Raw genomic sequence first — 13,533 nt, forward strand, 5'->3', positions numbered from 1 at the left:
ATAAGATCCTATAATATGTATTTAATCAGAAAGACTTCAATCTTTGTGACAGGTGCTGACTTAAGTTGTCGAAGGAATATAATATTAGTGTCATATATCATCTAGGTAAAGCCAATATAGTGGCATATTCTCTCACCAGGTTGTTTGTGAATAGTGTTGCTCACATTGAGGAGAAGAAAGAATTAGTTCGGATGGCCATTTCTGACCTCCGAGCGGGCCACCTGGTCCGGTCACACATTCATTCAATCACATTCTCTTAGCGGAACACTCAATTAATGACATACTGTTCATAAATTAAGGCCAAGGCTAAACAATCATCGACTCGACAACAACTTTAAAAGGGTTACTCAAAAGAACAATCCAACATTTCTACACTCCGGTCTATGAAGCCTCTATCTACAATCTAGAAGGTGCCCATGACAAGCCCATGGCTACCAATAATAAAAATAAAGTAAGTGACATCAAAACTATACAAGAAGAACTCAACATCCTCCAGAACTAGGAGGACTTACTGCTAACTGGGAGTGGATGTGGATCTTCAACGGAGCGCCGGTTGATGATCTATGGTACCTTTCTCTGCATCATGAAACGATGCAGGCCAAATGGCGTCAGTACGTGGAATGTACTGGTATGTAAAATGGCCGAATGAAACGACATAAAGGGAACATCAAATCCATCGAAACTCAACTCAAAAGAAATAGCAACTCAATCAAATGTCCTAGGTCTAAACAAGAATATGGTTTAGACGGGACCAATCGCATACCATTCAACTCAATCCGACTCAGAGTACTATCAAGACTTATCAGGGAGTTTCTCTTACCGGACAACCATTACTTCTGAGCCAGTGACAGTACAACAAGCCGACATTGTTGCCGCATCCGTTCATGCTTTGCCAGGGCATGAACGAGTCAACTAATCATGGATCCAATCCAACCAAGTCCTATAATGTCAAGAAAAACATTTTGGGGAAGCATCCGACTTTAACGGTTCAATCCCCTCCTATGTTTGGCAATGTAGTTATTGGGTTCGAGTATGGACTTTACTCTTACCCAATTCGATGCTCGATACTCCTCCTAAGACTCAATGCTCATAAAACTCCATCCAATCAACTCAATCAAATCATATCGACAAGTCTCATTTAAACCTTGTCAACTCATCAACTCTAGCACAATCAATCATCTCCAAATCATGTTTTTCAAGAGTGAAATTAAATGCATATTTACAACAACTCTCAAACATCACTAACCATTTCCTTTATCCGTTTAATCAATCTTTAAGACTCAACACAACCTCAAGGTTTTAAATTAGTAATTCAAGCTAAGCAACACTTTTAAGAAAACAACATCATTTATCATAATCTACATAGTCAAGAGAATCAATAAAGCATATTTAAAAACTCTTTCTCATCAATTCATATTCACATAAAGGCTCTCTTTTAGAAGTTTCTTGACTCAACCTCATCAACATAACAAGAATCACTTTAATAGATAACAAAACTCATTTGAACACAACCCTAGAAAGAAACTCCATTTTTATGGACATTTATCCTTAAAGAAGGTATAGGGCACATGGGTGGACTCAACCCATGTTTTGGATAGCCTTACATACCTTAGTGAAGACTTGAAGAAAACCTTGATGTTGGGTCTTCAATGGAGAACTCGAATCTTGAAACTCTTGGAACACTTCTTGTTGGAAATGGAGAAGAAGAAGAGAGAGAGAGAGAGAGGCTCCTAGGGCTTTTAGAGAGAGAGAGAGGGCTGAAAATTATGATCCCAAAATGATCAAGGGTGATACATATATAATTTGGATGAATTCCCAAATTGCCCCTTCTCAAAAGTTCTGAAAATAGGCTAAAATGCTCCTAGCGTGATAGTGGCGCATCGCGCCATTGCAGCGCCAGATCGATTACGCCTAAAAACCTGCACATCTTTTAGTGGCGCACCGCGCCAAGGACCAAACTACTAAGGCACATTCTTGGCGCGATAGTGGCGCGTCGCGCCCTTACAGCGCCAAGGCCATATTTTCTGGATTCTGGAAATTTGGCTTGAAAAACCCTGCACATCTCGTAGTGGCGCACCGTGCCAGGGACCAAACTACTGAGGCATGTTTCTTGCGTGATAGTGGAGCATCGCGCCACTGGGGTGCCAAGCCTTTTTCTATAATTTCAACCCAGGCCTGAAATCCCTGTCGTGACAGTTTGTCTTAGGATCATCATATCTTTTGACTTCGAACTCCAAAATTTACATTCTTGGTGGCGTTGGAAAGAAGACTCGACGGCCTTTAATTTGATAGGTCGTGGGCCACCCAGATTGTTGTCTTTCAAAAGATAAGGTCATTAGAAGTCAACTCCTTATACGAACTCATCCCAAGACTTAGCCACGATAATCTTTTGGATCTAATTTGGTCCTAGGGCCCTTTGTGACCCCACATCACCTCCAACCTCCTTCAATTTCTCAGGGACTCATCCTATACGCTCCTCAATACTCAAGTTCGACCCTACCCATATACAAGAAGGGTCTGAATCTTAGGGAAAATTTTTGAGGGGTGTTACACATATACTCACAGTTCACTATGTTGTATTCACCCGGAAGCCGCTAAGATGTACCGTTATATATGGAAAGTCTATTGGTGGAATGGCATGATGAAGGATATTGCAGAATTTCTGGCTAAGTTTCCAAATTGCAAATAAGTTAAGGTTGAACATCAGAAACCAAGAGGTATGACTCAAGATATCAGTATTGTTACTTAGAAGTGGGAAGATTCAAATATGGACTTCATCACAGATTTGCCTCGCATGTGTCAAGAACATGATTCGATATGGGTGGTTGTTTACCGAATGAGTAAGTAAGCACATTTCCTGTAGTTAAGACTTCCTATTCAACCAAGGATTACACTAGAAATTACATTTGAGGGTTGGTGAAATTGCATGGAGTTATCTTATCCATCATCTCAGATAGGGGTACTCAGTTTACATCTCACTTTTAGAAGTCATTTCAAAAAGTCCTTGGTATTCAGGTAAAGCTTAGCACAATTTTCATCCGCTGATAGATGGTCAGGCCGAATGGACTATTCAAACCATGGAGGATATGTTAATATCATGTCTGACTGACTTTAAAGGTAATTGGGATGATCATTCGCCTTTGATTGAGTTTGTTTATAACAACAGTTACCACTCCAGTATTCAGATGACTCTATTTGAGGCGCTTTATGGTAGAACATATAGGTCTTCTATAGGGTGGTTTGAGGTTGGTGAAGTGGCTTTGATAGGTCTTGAGTCAGTTCATGAGGCTATGGAGAAGGTTCGACTTATTAGAGATAGGTTGGGAATAGCCCAAAGTAGACTGAAATTTTATGCAGATGTGAGGAGAAGAGAGCTTGAATTTTTTATGATTGGTAAATTTGAAAATTTCACCCATGAAAGGGGTGATGAGATTTGACAAGAACTGAAAGCTCAGACCCCGATATGTTGGCCCTTACAAAAGTATGAGGCATTTTGGTAATGTGGCCTATGAATTGGAATTTTCCGTAGAGCTAGCACCACTGCATCTAGTGTTTCATGTGTCCTTATTGAAGAAGAACAGTAATGATCCGACTTCAGTTTTGCCTTTGGAGAGTGTTTATGTAAAGAAAATTCTCTCTTACGAAGAGGTACCGGTTGATATTCTTGACCATCAAGTTCGTAGGTTGAGGAACAAGGAAGTCACTTCAGTGAAAGTCCTTTGGAGGAATCAGTTAGTTGAGAGAGCTACTTGGGAAGCAGAGGCAAATATGATAGCCTAGTACCCCACCTCTTTCCTTATAGTTTAGTTCCAGGATGAGGTAATAGTTCCTCCATAGTATTCTATTTAAATTCATGACTTTCAGTTATTCTCATGCCTTAGTATGCATGTATGTTCATGAAATCAGTTCAGTCTTAATATTTTAGTTCTCAATCGTTCCATTGGTTCAATATTTAGTTTCTAGTCTAGGAATTATAGATATTTACCCTACTATTTTCAGCCTAGTTAGAGTCAGTTTGAGGACGAATGTTTCCAAGGGGGAGATTCTATAACACCTCAGAAGTTTAAAAGTTCAGATCTATAGAAAATAGGAATTTATGGGCATCATTTATAGGCCGTAAAAGGAACTATGGACCATAGATGCCACTTGTAGTTCAAACTTCAGTAATAAGAAATTTTCCGTGAGTTTGATGGGCCAATTTTATGTGTTATGAAACCCTTTACGAGTCGTAGATGGTCCCATAGACTCAAGTTCTGAAATTGAAACTAAGTCTAATCCTCATGAATAGTTTTTATGGATCGTAAACATAATCACAAATCGTAGATGGGTCTTGTAGTTTCAACTTCAAAAACTCTATTTTTGCTTGATTCTTGTACACCACATTCACAAGTCGTAGAAGGAACTATAGATCAAAAATGGGTCTCATAGATCAAACATCAGAAACTCAAAATCTTTAAACGTGATTTCCATGAGAGGAATCTTTGACTCATAGATTAATCTACGGACTGTAGATGACCTTCGTAAATGGCTTTCGACAGTTTTCTTTTAGGGTCATTTTGGTCTTTTCCATTTATTTAATTCCTATACTATGTCTTTTTAGCATATTCTAAGTGGAATTAATGGAAATTTAGTGACCCTAAACCTCCCCTCACACGTAAAACTCCCCAAATCAGATTTCTTCTCTGATGGTTCTTCTCAAGCAATTCTAATGCTTCAAGTCTCAAATCAAGAATTCAAGCTAGTGTCGTCATTGCAGGTATGTGGGATTTTATTAATGCGTATCCATTCATCCATTGAGTTCCAAGTAAACCTCAGATTCTCAGTTCATGATTTCTATAGCAATTAGAGTTTTATGAAAAACATGATTTCTACCTTATTTCACATTCTTCTTCACGAATTATTTAATATTGTGTTTTAAAACTATGATTCAGTATTTCTAAATAGTAATTTAATGAACCCTCAAAACTTAGATATTTTCATGTCTCAGAACATTGTATTTTAGATGCATGTCTCAGATTTATCGGCTTATCATGATTTATTATGCATTTAGATAAAGTATCTTTCAGTATTTATCAGTATTGGTATTCATGAGATACTCAGTTATTTATCAATTATCAACAGGATTCAGTATTATCATACTATCACTATCTTCAGTTTATTTGCATGTTTTCATTAGGAGTTTACTTAGCACCGAGCGGACCTAGGGATGAAGGCTCACCCGTTCGTTAAGCCAGGAGGCCTTTAGATCAATCCCTAAGACCTACAACTATGTGCCACCATAGGATTATGAAGGTCACCCATTAGTTGAGGCTTGACTCCTTAGTCTTTTACAGATATTAGCTTAGTGGATCGGCAAAGTATATTGGGACCTTTTGATGGGGATTATACATCAAACTTCATGTAGTAGCTCACATGGTTAGATGTCTGCTTTACTATCTCCGACAATTCAGTCTTTCAATTATTGCATAACCATGTATTTATTTATTTCAGTCCAGTATATCTCAGTTGCATGTTATTTACTCGATCTATGAATTAGCTTATGCCATTATAGTTCAGCATATATAGTAGTTAGATTTATCCTGCTTATCTCACACACTCAGTACATTTAAAATAATGACTGCATACTTTCTGCCTATATTGTATTATAATATAGGTTCCGACGCTCAATATCCAGCTCGCGGTTAGTACGATCTTCAATCAGCTTAGTAGCATTTTGGTGAGTCCTCATCTTCCGAGGACGATATCTTTATTTCATTCGGTATTGTTATTAGTTTCACGCGATTAGAGTTATCTAGAGACTTGTCCTAGTAACTCACCTTAGTAGGGGCTTTCAGAGAGTCAAATGTTAGTTTTTAGCCTATGTTAAACTCTGATTTGTCGATCTAATATTTGAATGAATAGACTCTTTCAGACTCAGCTTTTGCATTTATATTTTAGTTACTATTTCATGTATGTCTTAGTGTTATGCCAAACCATGAGGTTAGCTTGGGGTCACTTGTGACTCTAAGCATCGTGTCGTGAGTAGGAGGTAGTCTCTAGTCGTGACAAAGTGTATGTTTGTCAACCCCCAAGGTTTAAAAATAATGAAAATCTAGACCATGTGTACAAACTAGATAAAACATTGTACTGGCTGAAACAAGCACCTCGAACATGGAATCATCAACCATCTACCTTCTTGCTAAATCATGGATACAACAGAGGTAGAATTAACAAAACTCTGTTTCTACGGAAGGAAGAATATGACCTACTAATATTACAAGTATATGTTTATGATATTATCTTGGAGGAACAAATGACAAACTGTGTGTAGACTTTGCAAGACTAATGAGTAGTGAATTCAAAATGAGCATGATAGGGGAACTCAACTTCTTTCTTGGACTAAAGCCAAACAGTCTTAGATAGGAACGCCCATTCATCAACAGAAGTACATCAAGGAGTTTCTTAAAAGGTTTGATAGGAAGGTGCTAAGGTGAGTGGTACTTCAATTATTAGAACTACTAAATTGGAAAAAAGATGAACTAGGCCCCCGTGGATGATACAAAATATAGAGGAATGATTGGTTCCTCAGTATGTCACTGCCACAAGACCTGATATAGTATGCAATGTAGGACTACGTGCTAGATTTCAATCGTGTCCCAAAAAGTCCGTTCAAAAGAATCCTTAGATGCATCAAAAGAGCTCAGATCTGGTTCTTGGGTATATTTTTGGGGATTCATTCGATCTAGTAGGTTTTATTGATGTTGACTATGCAAGATATCTCGCTGGTAGAAAAAGTACCTTGAGTAGGTCTCTCTTTCTTGGACCATGTCTCATATCATGGGCGACTAGATAATAGAACTCATAGCCCTATCTAGTAGTGATCTTCGGTATGCAAGCTTACTGGTATCAGAGAAGGTGTTACATTTACTTGAATCCTACTGTCGAAGCTATTTATGATCGGTCCAAAACGTGATTACTAATAAGGCCCTTGTTGCATGGGAAAGGGTATGTTTTCCCAAGGCCGGAGGAGGCTTAAACTTAACCAATCTAAAAGGATGGAATAGAGCTGCAATTGCTAAGTCACATTGGGATTTAGCCATCAAAAAGGACAGTATATGGATTAAGTGGGTACATGAATATTATATAAAAGGTCAATCCCTGATGGAGATGTCAATTCCCCAACAGGCTTGTGGGATGATTAGAAAAAAATAGTTACTTCAGCTGTGCCTCTCCTCCTTCGAGGGCGTTTCGGTTCTTGATTTTTCATTTTTCCATACTCCAACTCACAAATTTAGACGAGGGAGCGTAAAAATTATGATCCTTCAAATATTGATATATATTTAGTGTACACTAGTTCTATAAAATTGAGAAAATTTTGTTATGTATATTCATTTTCTTCCAATTACTTTCAATGATTAAAATTCCTCTATGCGGTAATTACATTGCCTTCGTTAGTGATATCATCTACTACCCAGAATGATTAGCCCTAAATTCACTGGTCAAACTGATTTGTTTCTGAAATATGTACGATTGAGCTAGATGATCTGAAGTAGCAAGAACTAGATGATCTCCATCTCTTATCACTGCTATGTCCTCACTATATACTTCATCTTCAGTTAGTACTTTCGCAAGAGAGCACTAGTCGCCTCAGGAGGACAGACATTGGTTTCTTTAGTAGTTGGTTGCATCAAGTTGAAAAGCTCTTTTATCTCTTCGTGGCCCTGATATTCAGCCAATGTTCTTGGTGTCCAACCGTGAAAAGTGCAGCAGCAAGAATTTCATGTAAACGATCGAAAAGGAAAATATAGCTTTGTAGCTGGATAAAGATAAATTCCTGCGAATTTGCAGAGGTGGTTGTATAGTGCGAAGGAGTTTTAGATAAAAAGGAAGAATTTGCAGAGGTGGAACTTCAGGCCATGAGAATGAATTCACAGCGGTGTGGTGGGAAATTTCAAAGTTTCTGTTGAGGTTGAAGCGGTAACATAGATTTAAGATTTCACGTCTTTCCTTTCCTTATTATATTCTACTTAGGGCATTATGTTTATTTCTAAACCCAAACCATCAATAAAATCCTAATCCTTTTCCTTGACTCTCCTTTACCTTAATTACACGTGAGCCCGTTTGGATGGGCTTTAGGTTGGTTGTCAAATCAACTTATAAGCCTCTTTTTAGTTTATGAACGTGTTTGCTTAATGATAACTTTAAGCCATAAAGTTCTTAAAGTCAGTTAAAAATGAAAAGTTAGATTTCTAACTTTTTTTTTTCTAAGTGCTTAAAGCTATTTTGTTTGACCATGGAAATTACTTTTATATCACTTATATTTTAACTAAATTCTCAAACTACCCTTTTTATTCTTTTAACCCTAAAATTCAAACACTTATTTTCAACATAAACACTTTTATCCAAACATTAAGTTATTTATAAAAATAACTTTGAGCACTTCAAAATTCTAAAAGCATTTCATATATAAAAGTTATTTTTTTTAAGCTCATCCAAACGGACTCTATATCAATTTTCCCTAATATTAATTATTAGATTGGACTGAAGGAATCTAATATATAATCCAAGACCTAGTCAAATTGTGTTTCCTATAGCTATATGGTCACGGAATAATAGAAATATTATGAGCCCGTTTGGATTTGCTTAAAAAAAGTAACTTTTATGTATGAAGTGCTTTTAGAACTTTGAAGTGCTGAAAGTTATTTTTATAAATAAGTAGTTGAGTGTTTGGATAAAAGTGCTTATGATGTGAATTTTAGGGTTAAAAGAATAAAAAAAAGTAGTTTAAGAATTTAGTTAAAATACAAGGGATATAAAAGTAATTTCCATGGTCAAAGAAAATGACTTTAAGCACTTTGGAAAAAAAAAAGTTAGAAATCCTAACTTTTCATTTTTGACTGACTTTAAGAACTTTATGGCTTAAAGTCAGCATTAGGCAAACACGTCCAAAAGCTAAAAAGAGGCTTTAAGTTGGTTTTGACCAACTTAAAGCCAATCCAAACGGGTTCTATATATACATGTCCATGGTCAATGGTCTTAACAATTTAATTCAATTCGAGTAAAGATGGTGAGTTTGGATGATATCAACAAGGAGAAGGTCGATCTCGAGATGGTACCAATCGATGATGTATTTAGGACATTGGTAAGTTCCAAGGAGAGATTGACATGTGATGATGCACATACAAGGCTTCAACACTTTGGCCCAAACAAACTTGAGGAGAAAAAGGAGAACAAGATGTTAAAATTCTTGGGTTTCATGTGGAACCCCTTGTCATGGGTCATGAAAATTGCTGCTATCATTGCAATTGTATTGTCAAATGGAGAGAATAGGCCCCCAGATTGGCCAGATTTCCTTGGTATTGTCATCTTGCTTCTCATCAACTCCACCGTCAGCTTCATCAAAGAAAACAATGCTGCAGCAGCCCTCATGGCAGGCCTTGCTCCCAAGACAAAGGTATTAAGAGATGGTAGCTGGAACGAAATGGATGCAGCACTCCTAGTACCAGGGGATGTAATAAGTATCAAGTTGAGGGATATCATACCCGCTGATGCTCGTCTCCTTCATAGAGATCCCCTCAAGATTGATCACTCTGCTCTCACCGGTGAGTCATTACCCATCACAAAGCACTCAGGCGACGGAGTCTTCTTTGGTTCCACATGTAAACAAGGTGAAATTGACGCTCTTGTCATTGCAACTGGACTAAGCACCTTCTTCGGAAAAGCTTCTCATCTTGTTCATACTACTAATAATGTTGGCCACTTCTAGAAGGTCTTGACAGCAATCGGCAACTTCTGCATATGCTCTATTCTAGTTGGAATCGTCATAGAAATACTCGTCATGTACCCAATTCAGATGGAATCGATAATATCCCCGTTCTTATCATTGGAGGGATTCCAATAGCCATGCCTACTGTATTATTAGTCACTATGGCAATTGGATCACGTAAATTGTCACAACAAGGTGCCATCACCAAGAGGATGACTGCTATAGAAGAGATGGCTGGAATGGATGTCCTTTGTAGTGACAAGACAGGAACTCTTACATTAAACAAGCTTCAAGTAGACAAAAACTTAGTCGAGGTCTTCCCAAAGGATATGGTCCAAGATACTGTTATTCTTCTTGGGGCCAGAGCTTCAAGAGTTGAAAACCAGGATGCTATTGATGCTTGCATCGTCTGAATGCTGGAAGATCCCAAGGAGGCTAGAGCTGGGATTCTAGAAGTGCACTTACTGTCTTTTAACCCTGTCGACAAGTGCCCAGCTATTACTTACATAGATTCCGATGGCAATTGGCATAGGGTTAGCAAAGGTGCACCTGAACAGATTGTTGATCTTGTGGCCTAAATGAGGACGTAAAGAGGAAAGTTCACTCCATCATTGACATGTTCGCTGATCGTGGTCTTCGATCTCTTGCAGTGGCTCAACAGACAGTACCAGAGAAGACAAAGGAAAGTCCTGGAGGGCCTTGGGTATTTGTAGTCCCCTTGCCTCTTTTTCACCCTCTAAGGCATGATAGTGCAGAGACAATTACGCGTACCCTTGTCCTTGGTGTCAACAAAAAAATGATAACTGGCGATCAGCTTGCCATAGCCAAGGAGGCCGGTCGTAGACTTGGCATGGGGAAAAACAAGTATCCCTCTTCCTCTCTCCTGGGGATGCACAAGGATGAAAATACTACTGCTAATCTCCCTATGGATGAACTCATTGAGATGGCTGATGGCTTTGTCGGTGTCTTTCCAGAGCACAAATATGAGATTGTGAGGAAGCTCCAAGCAAGAAACCACATTTGTGGTATGACAGGAGATGGTGTGAATGACGCCCCTGCTCTGAAGAAAGCAGATATAGGCATAGCTGTGGCTGGTGCTACTGATGCTGCCCGTAGTGCATCAGACATAGTTCTCACGGAGCCAAGATTAAGTGTGATAGTGAGTGCCGTTTTGACCAGCCGAGCCATATTCCAAAGGATGAAGAATTATACCATTTATGCTGTTTCTATAACCATCCGAATCGTGCTAGGCTTCATGCTCATTGCACTAATCTGGAAGTTTGATTTCTCACCTTTCATGGTTCTTATCATTTCCATTCTCAATGATGGAACCATCATGACCATATCTAAAGACAAAGTGAAGCCGTCACCCGTGCCTGACTCATGGAAACTGAGAGAAATATTTGCCACTGGCATAGTTCTTGGCACTTACCTAGCCGTGATGATTGTTATCTTCTTTTGGGTTGCTCACCAGTCAAATTTCTTCAGTGACACGTTTGGTGTAAGATCGATTAGAGACAATATACACAAGCTCAATTCTGCACTATATCTTCAAGTCAGCATCGTTAGTCAGGCACTCATTTTCGTAACTAGGTCAAGGAGCTGGTCTTACATAGAACGACTTGGTCTCCTTCTGCTAGCTGCTTTTGCTGTTGCACAGCTGGTTGCCACCATAATTGCAGTATATGCAAACTGGGGTTTTGCTAGGATCCATGGTATTGGTTGGGGTTGGGCTGGTGTTATTTCGCTTTACAGTATTATTTTCTACATACCTATGGATATTCTAAAATTCGCAATCAGACACATTTTGAGTGGTAGAGCCTGGAATAATATGATTGAAAACAAGGTTGCTTTCACAAGCAAGAAGGACTATGGTAGGGGAGAAAGAGAGGCACAATGGGTATTGGCTCAACCCACGTTGCACAGACTTCACCCCTCACAGATATATGACAACAAAAGCTATAATGAATTAGCTGAACAGGCCAAACGTCGTGCTGAAGTTGCCAGGCTAAGAGATCTTCATACACTTAAGGGACATGTGGAATCAGTCATGAAGCTAAAGGGACTTGGCATCGAGACAATTCAGCAACATTATACAATTTAGTGAATGATGTCCATTTGCAGTTGTTCTTTTTTTATGTTTCACGGGGTTAAATTTCGTAAGATTAATAGTAGCTCATATTTTTCATTCTGGATGTTGTTACAATCAGTTTTAGTCATTGTTATATTAAATTAGTTTTTTTTCTTTTTACAATCTTTCGAGGAGTTGATCTCTCTTTACTTTTATCATTCAGACTTGTATTAATAACCAAGTTAACATGTCTAGATTCACGTACTTATTTTAATGAAACATAGAATTTAACAATCTTTAGCAATCTTATATAGAATGTTGCCTCAGTACATATAAGTTGAAATTCTCGACAATAAGCTTGACTTTGTCTGCTATTAAGGAAACTAGTGTACTTGGCGCCGCGGTTATAAGAAAAGATATTATATTTTTAAATAATTAATGGCACTACTTGATAAATATTCTAATAAATATGTAACAAAAGAGAGAAATACAAATTAAGTTATGATTCTGATATTACCTATTCAAAAAAATTGCTAAAAAAAATTTATATGCTGCATTTTCAACTTAAAATTGTTGATGAAAAAAACAAAAATATAAAGGTTAAAATGAAAAGTTTCAGTTGATTGACAATCTAATTATCATAGTCTCATACTAAATTCAATGATTCTTATAGCAATATTATTGATTCAACCGGCAATATTAAATCTACTGAATCATAAATTACTTTTTGTATAAATGACTCCATAATAAAAATAAATAAACAAAGATATATTTATTTTTTTTGATATTCGATGTTCGTACCGACATAGTTATGCACGAAATTCATGTGTATATCATATCATTTATAATCGCTAGCGGCTGCCCCAATTCCAAAATGGCTTCAGCATAAAGAGAAGGTATGTTTTTCATTGTGGTTCACCTTCGTGGTCTATATCATGCCGTTAAAGCAGTCCTGGGGAATTTGTTCGGTGTCTCGGAGTTGTAATCTTCCTATTATGATTGTGACAGTTTTTATAGGATATGTACTACCGAGATTTTATTGAGAAAAGAAACTCTTCCTTTTTTGATCTCATACTTTCCGTTGGTCAACAATCAACTAAATCTAGATTTCCAAATCGTACTTGTGTTTTTAGAAAAAGAAAATCATAAGGAAACATTATGAGAGAGATTTTCTTTTAATTATTTTTTTTGATAAAAAGTTTGACAAGATTAATACAATTATTCATATTATTACAGTATTATTGTGGTAATTATTATAAACAAATTGGAGTAATGACTCTCCAAAAGATAACTCTTTCTTTAATGTGGAAAAAAAATAAAAGAAACGTTTTTTGCTTTTAATAATAATAAACTAAATACACATTAATCATACATTCACATATTTTATGGTAAAAAGAAAAAAGAAAAGATAAGAGTCTTTGTTATCGCTATTCACACCCCATTTATATTGTTAGAAAGAAAATAAATTTATATATATATATATATATATCTTTTCTTTTAACGCTTTTAACATAAATTTGTTGTTGAGAGAATTAAATAATGACTTTTGAAGTTTTTCTCAATAAATAAGAGAGTTAAAGAAATTATTTGGATCAAATGACCGCATTTTTTTACTGCAAGATCATATGACCATATTTTCATAATTTTTATTTTGTTATATTTCTTGAAATACCCCTTATTTGATCCCTAACTGTACTATACATGTAAATTTGATCAT

General features: G+C 37.1%; 1 protein-coding gene and 1 pseudogene across 1 annotated transcript; both read left to right on the plus strand.

The window, feature by feature from the left end:
* The first annotated feature begins 3,077 nt into the window (after window positions 1-3,077).
* On the plus strand, window positions 3,078-3,780 carry LOC129883448 (uncharacterized). The gene is made up of 2 exons (XM_055958112.1): window positions 3,078-3,336; window positions 3,530-3,780. Exons 1-2 carry the CDS (start codon window positions 3,078-3,080, stop codon window positions 3,778-3,780), a joined length of 510 nt encoding a protein of 169 aa, XP_055814087.1.
* A 5,262-nt stretch (window positions 3,781-9,042) lies between these two features.
* On the plus strand, window positions 9,043-12,035 carry LOC129881542 (plasma membrane ATPase 4-like; annotated as a pseudogene).
* The last annotated feature ends 1,498 nt before the right edge of the window (window positions 12,036-13,533 follow it).

Source organism: Solanum dulcamara, chromosome 3 (assembly GCF_947179165.1).
Source record: "Solanum dulcamara chromosome 3, daSolDulc1.2, whole genome shotgun sequence".
NCBI classification, from domain to species: Eukaryota; Viridiplantae; Streptophyta; class Magnoliopsida; order Solanales; family Solanaceae; genus Solanum; species Solanum dulcamara.

What these genes read in the sequence shown, in the direction of transcription:
- LOC129883448 (XM_055958112.1), top strand. Translation starts at nt 3,078, where the DNA reads ATGGAGGATATGTTAATATCATGTCTGACTGACTTTAAAGGTAATTGG. An exon ending in TAGGTTGGGAATAGCCCAAA is followed by an intron (nt 3,337 to 3,529) that starts GTAGACTGAAAT and finishes AATTTTCCGTAG; the next exon opens with AGCTAGCACCACTGCATCTA.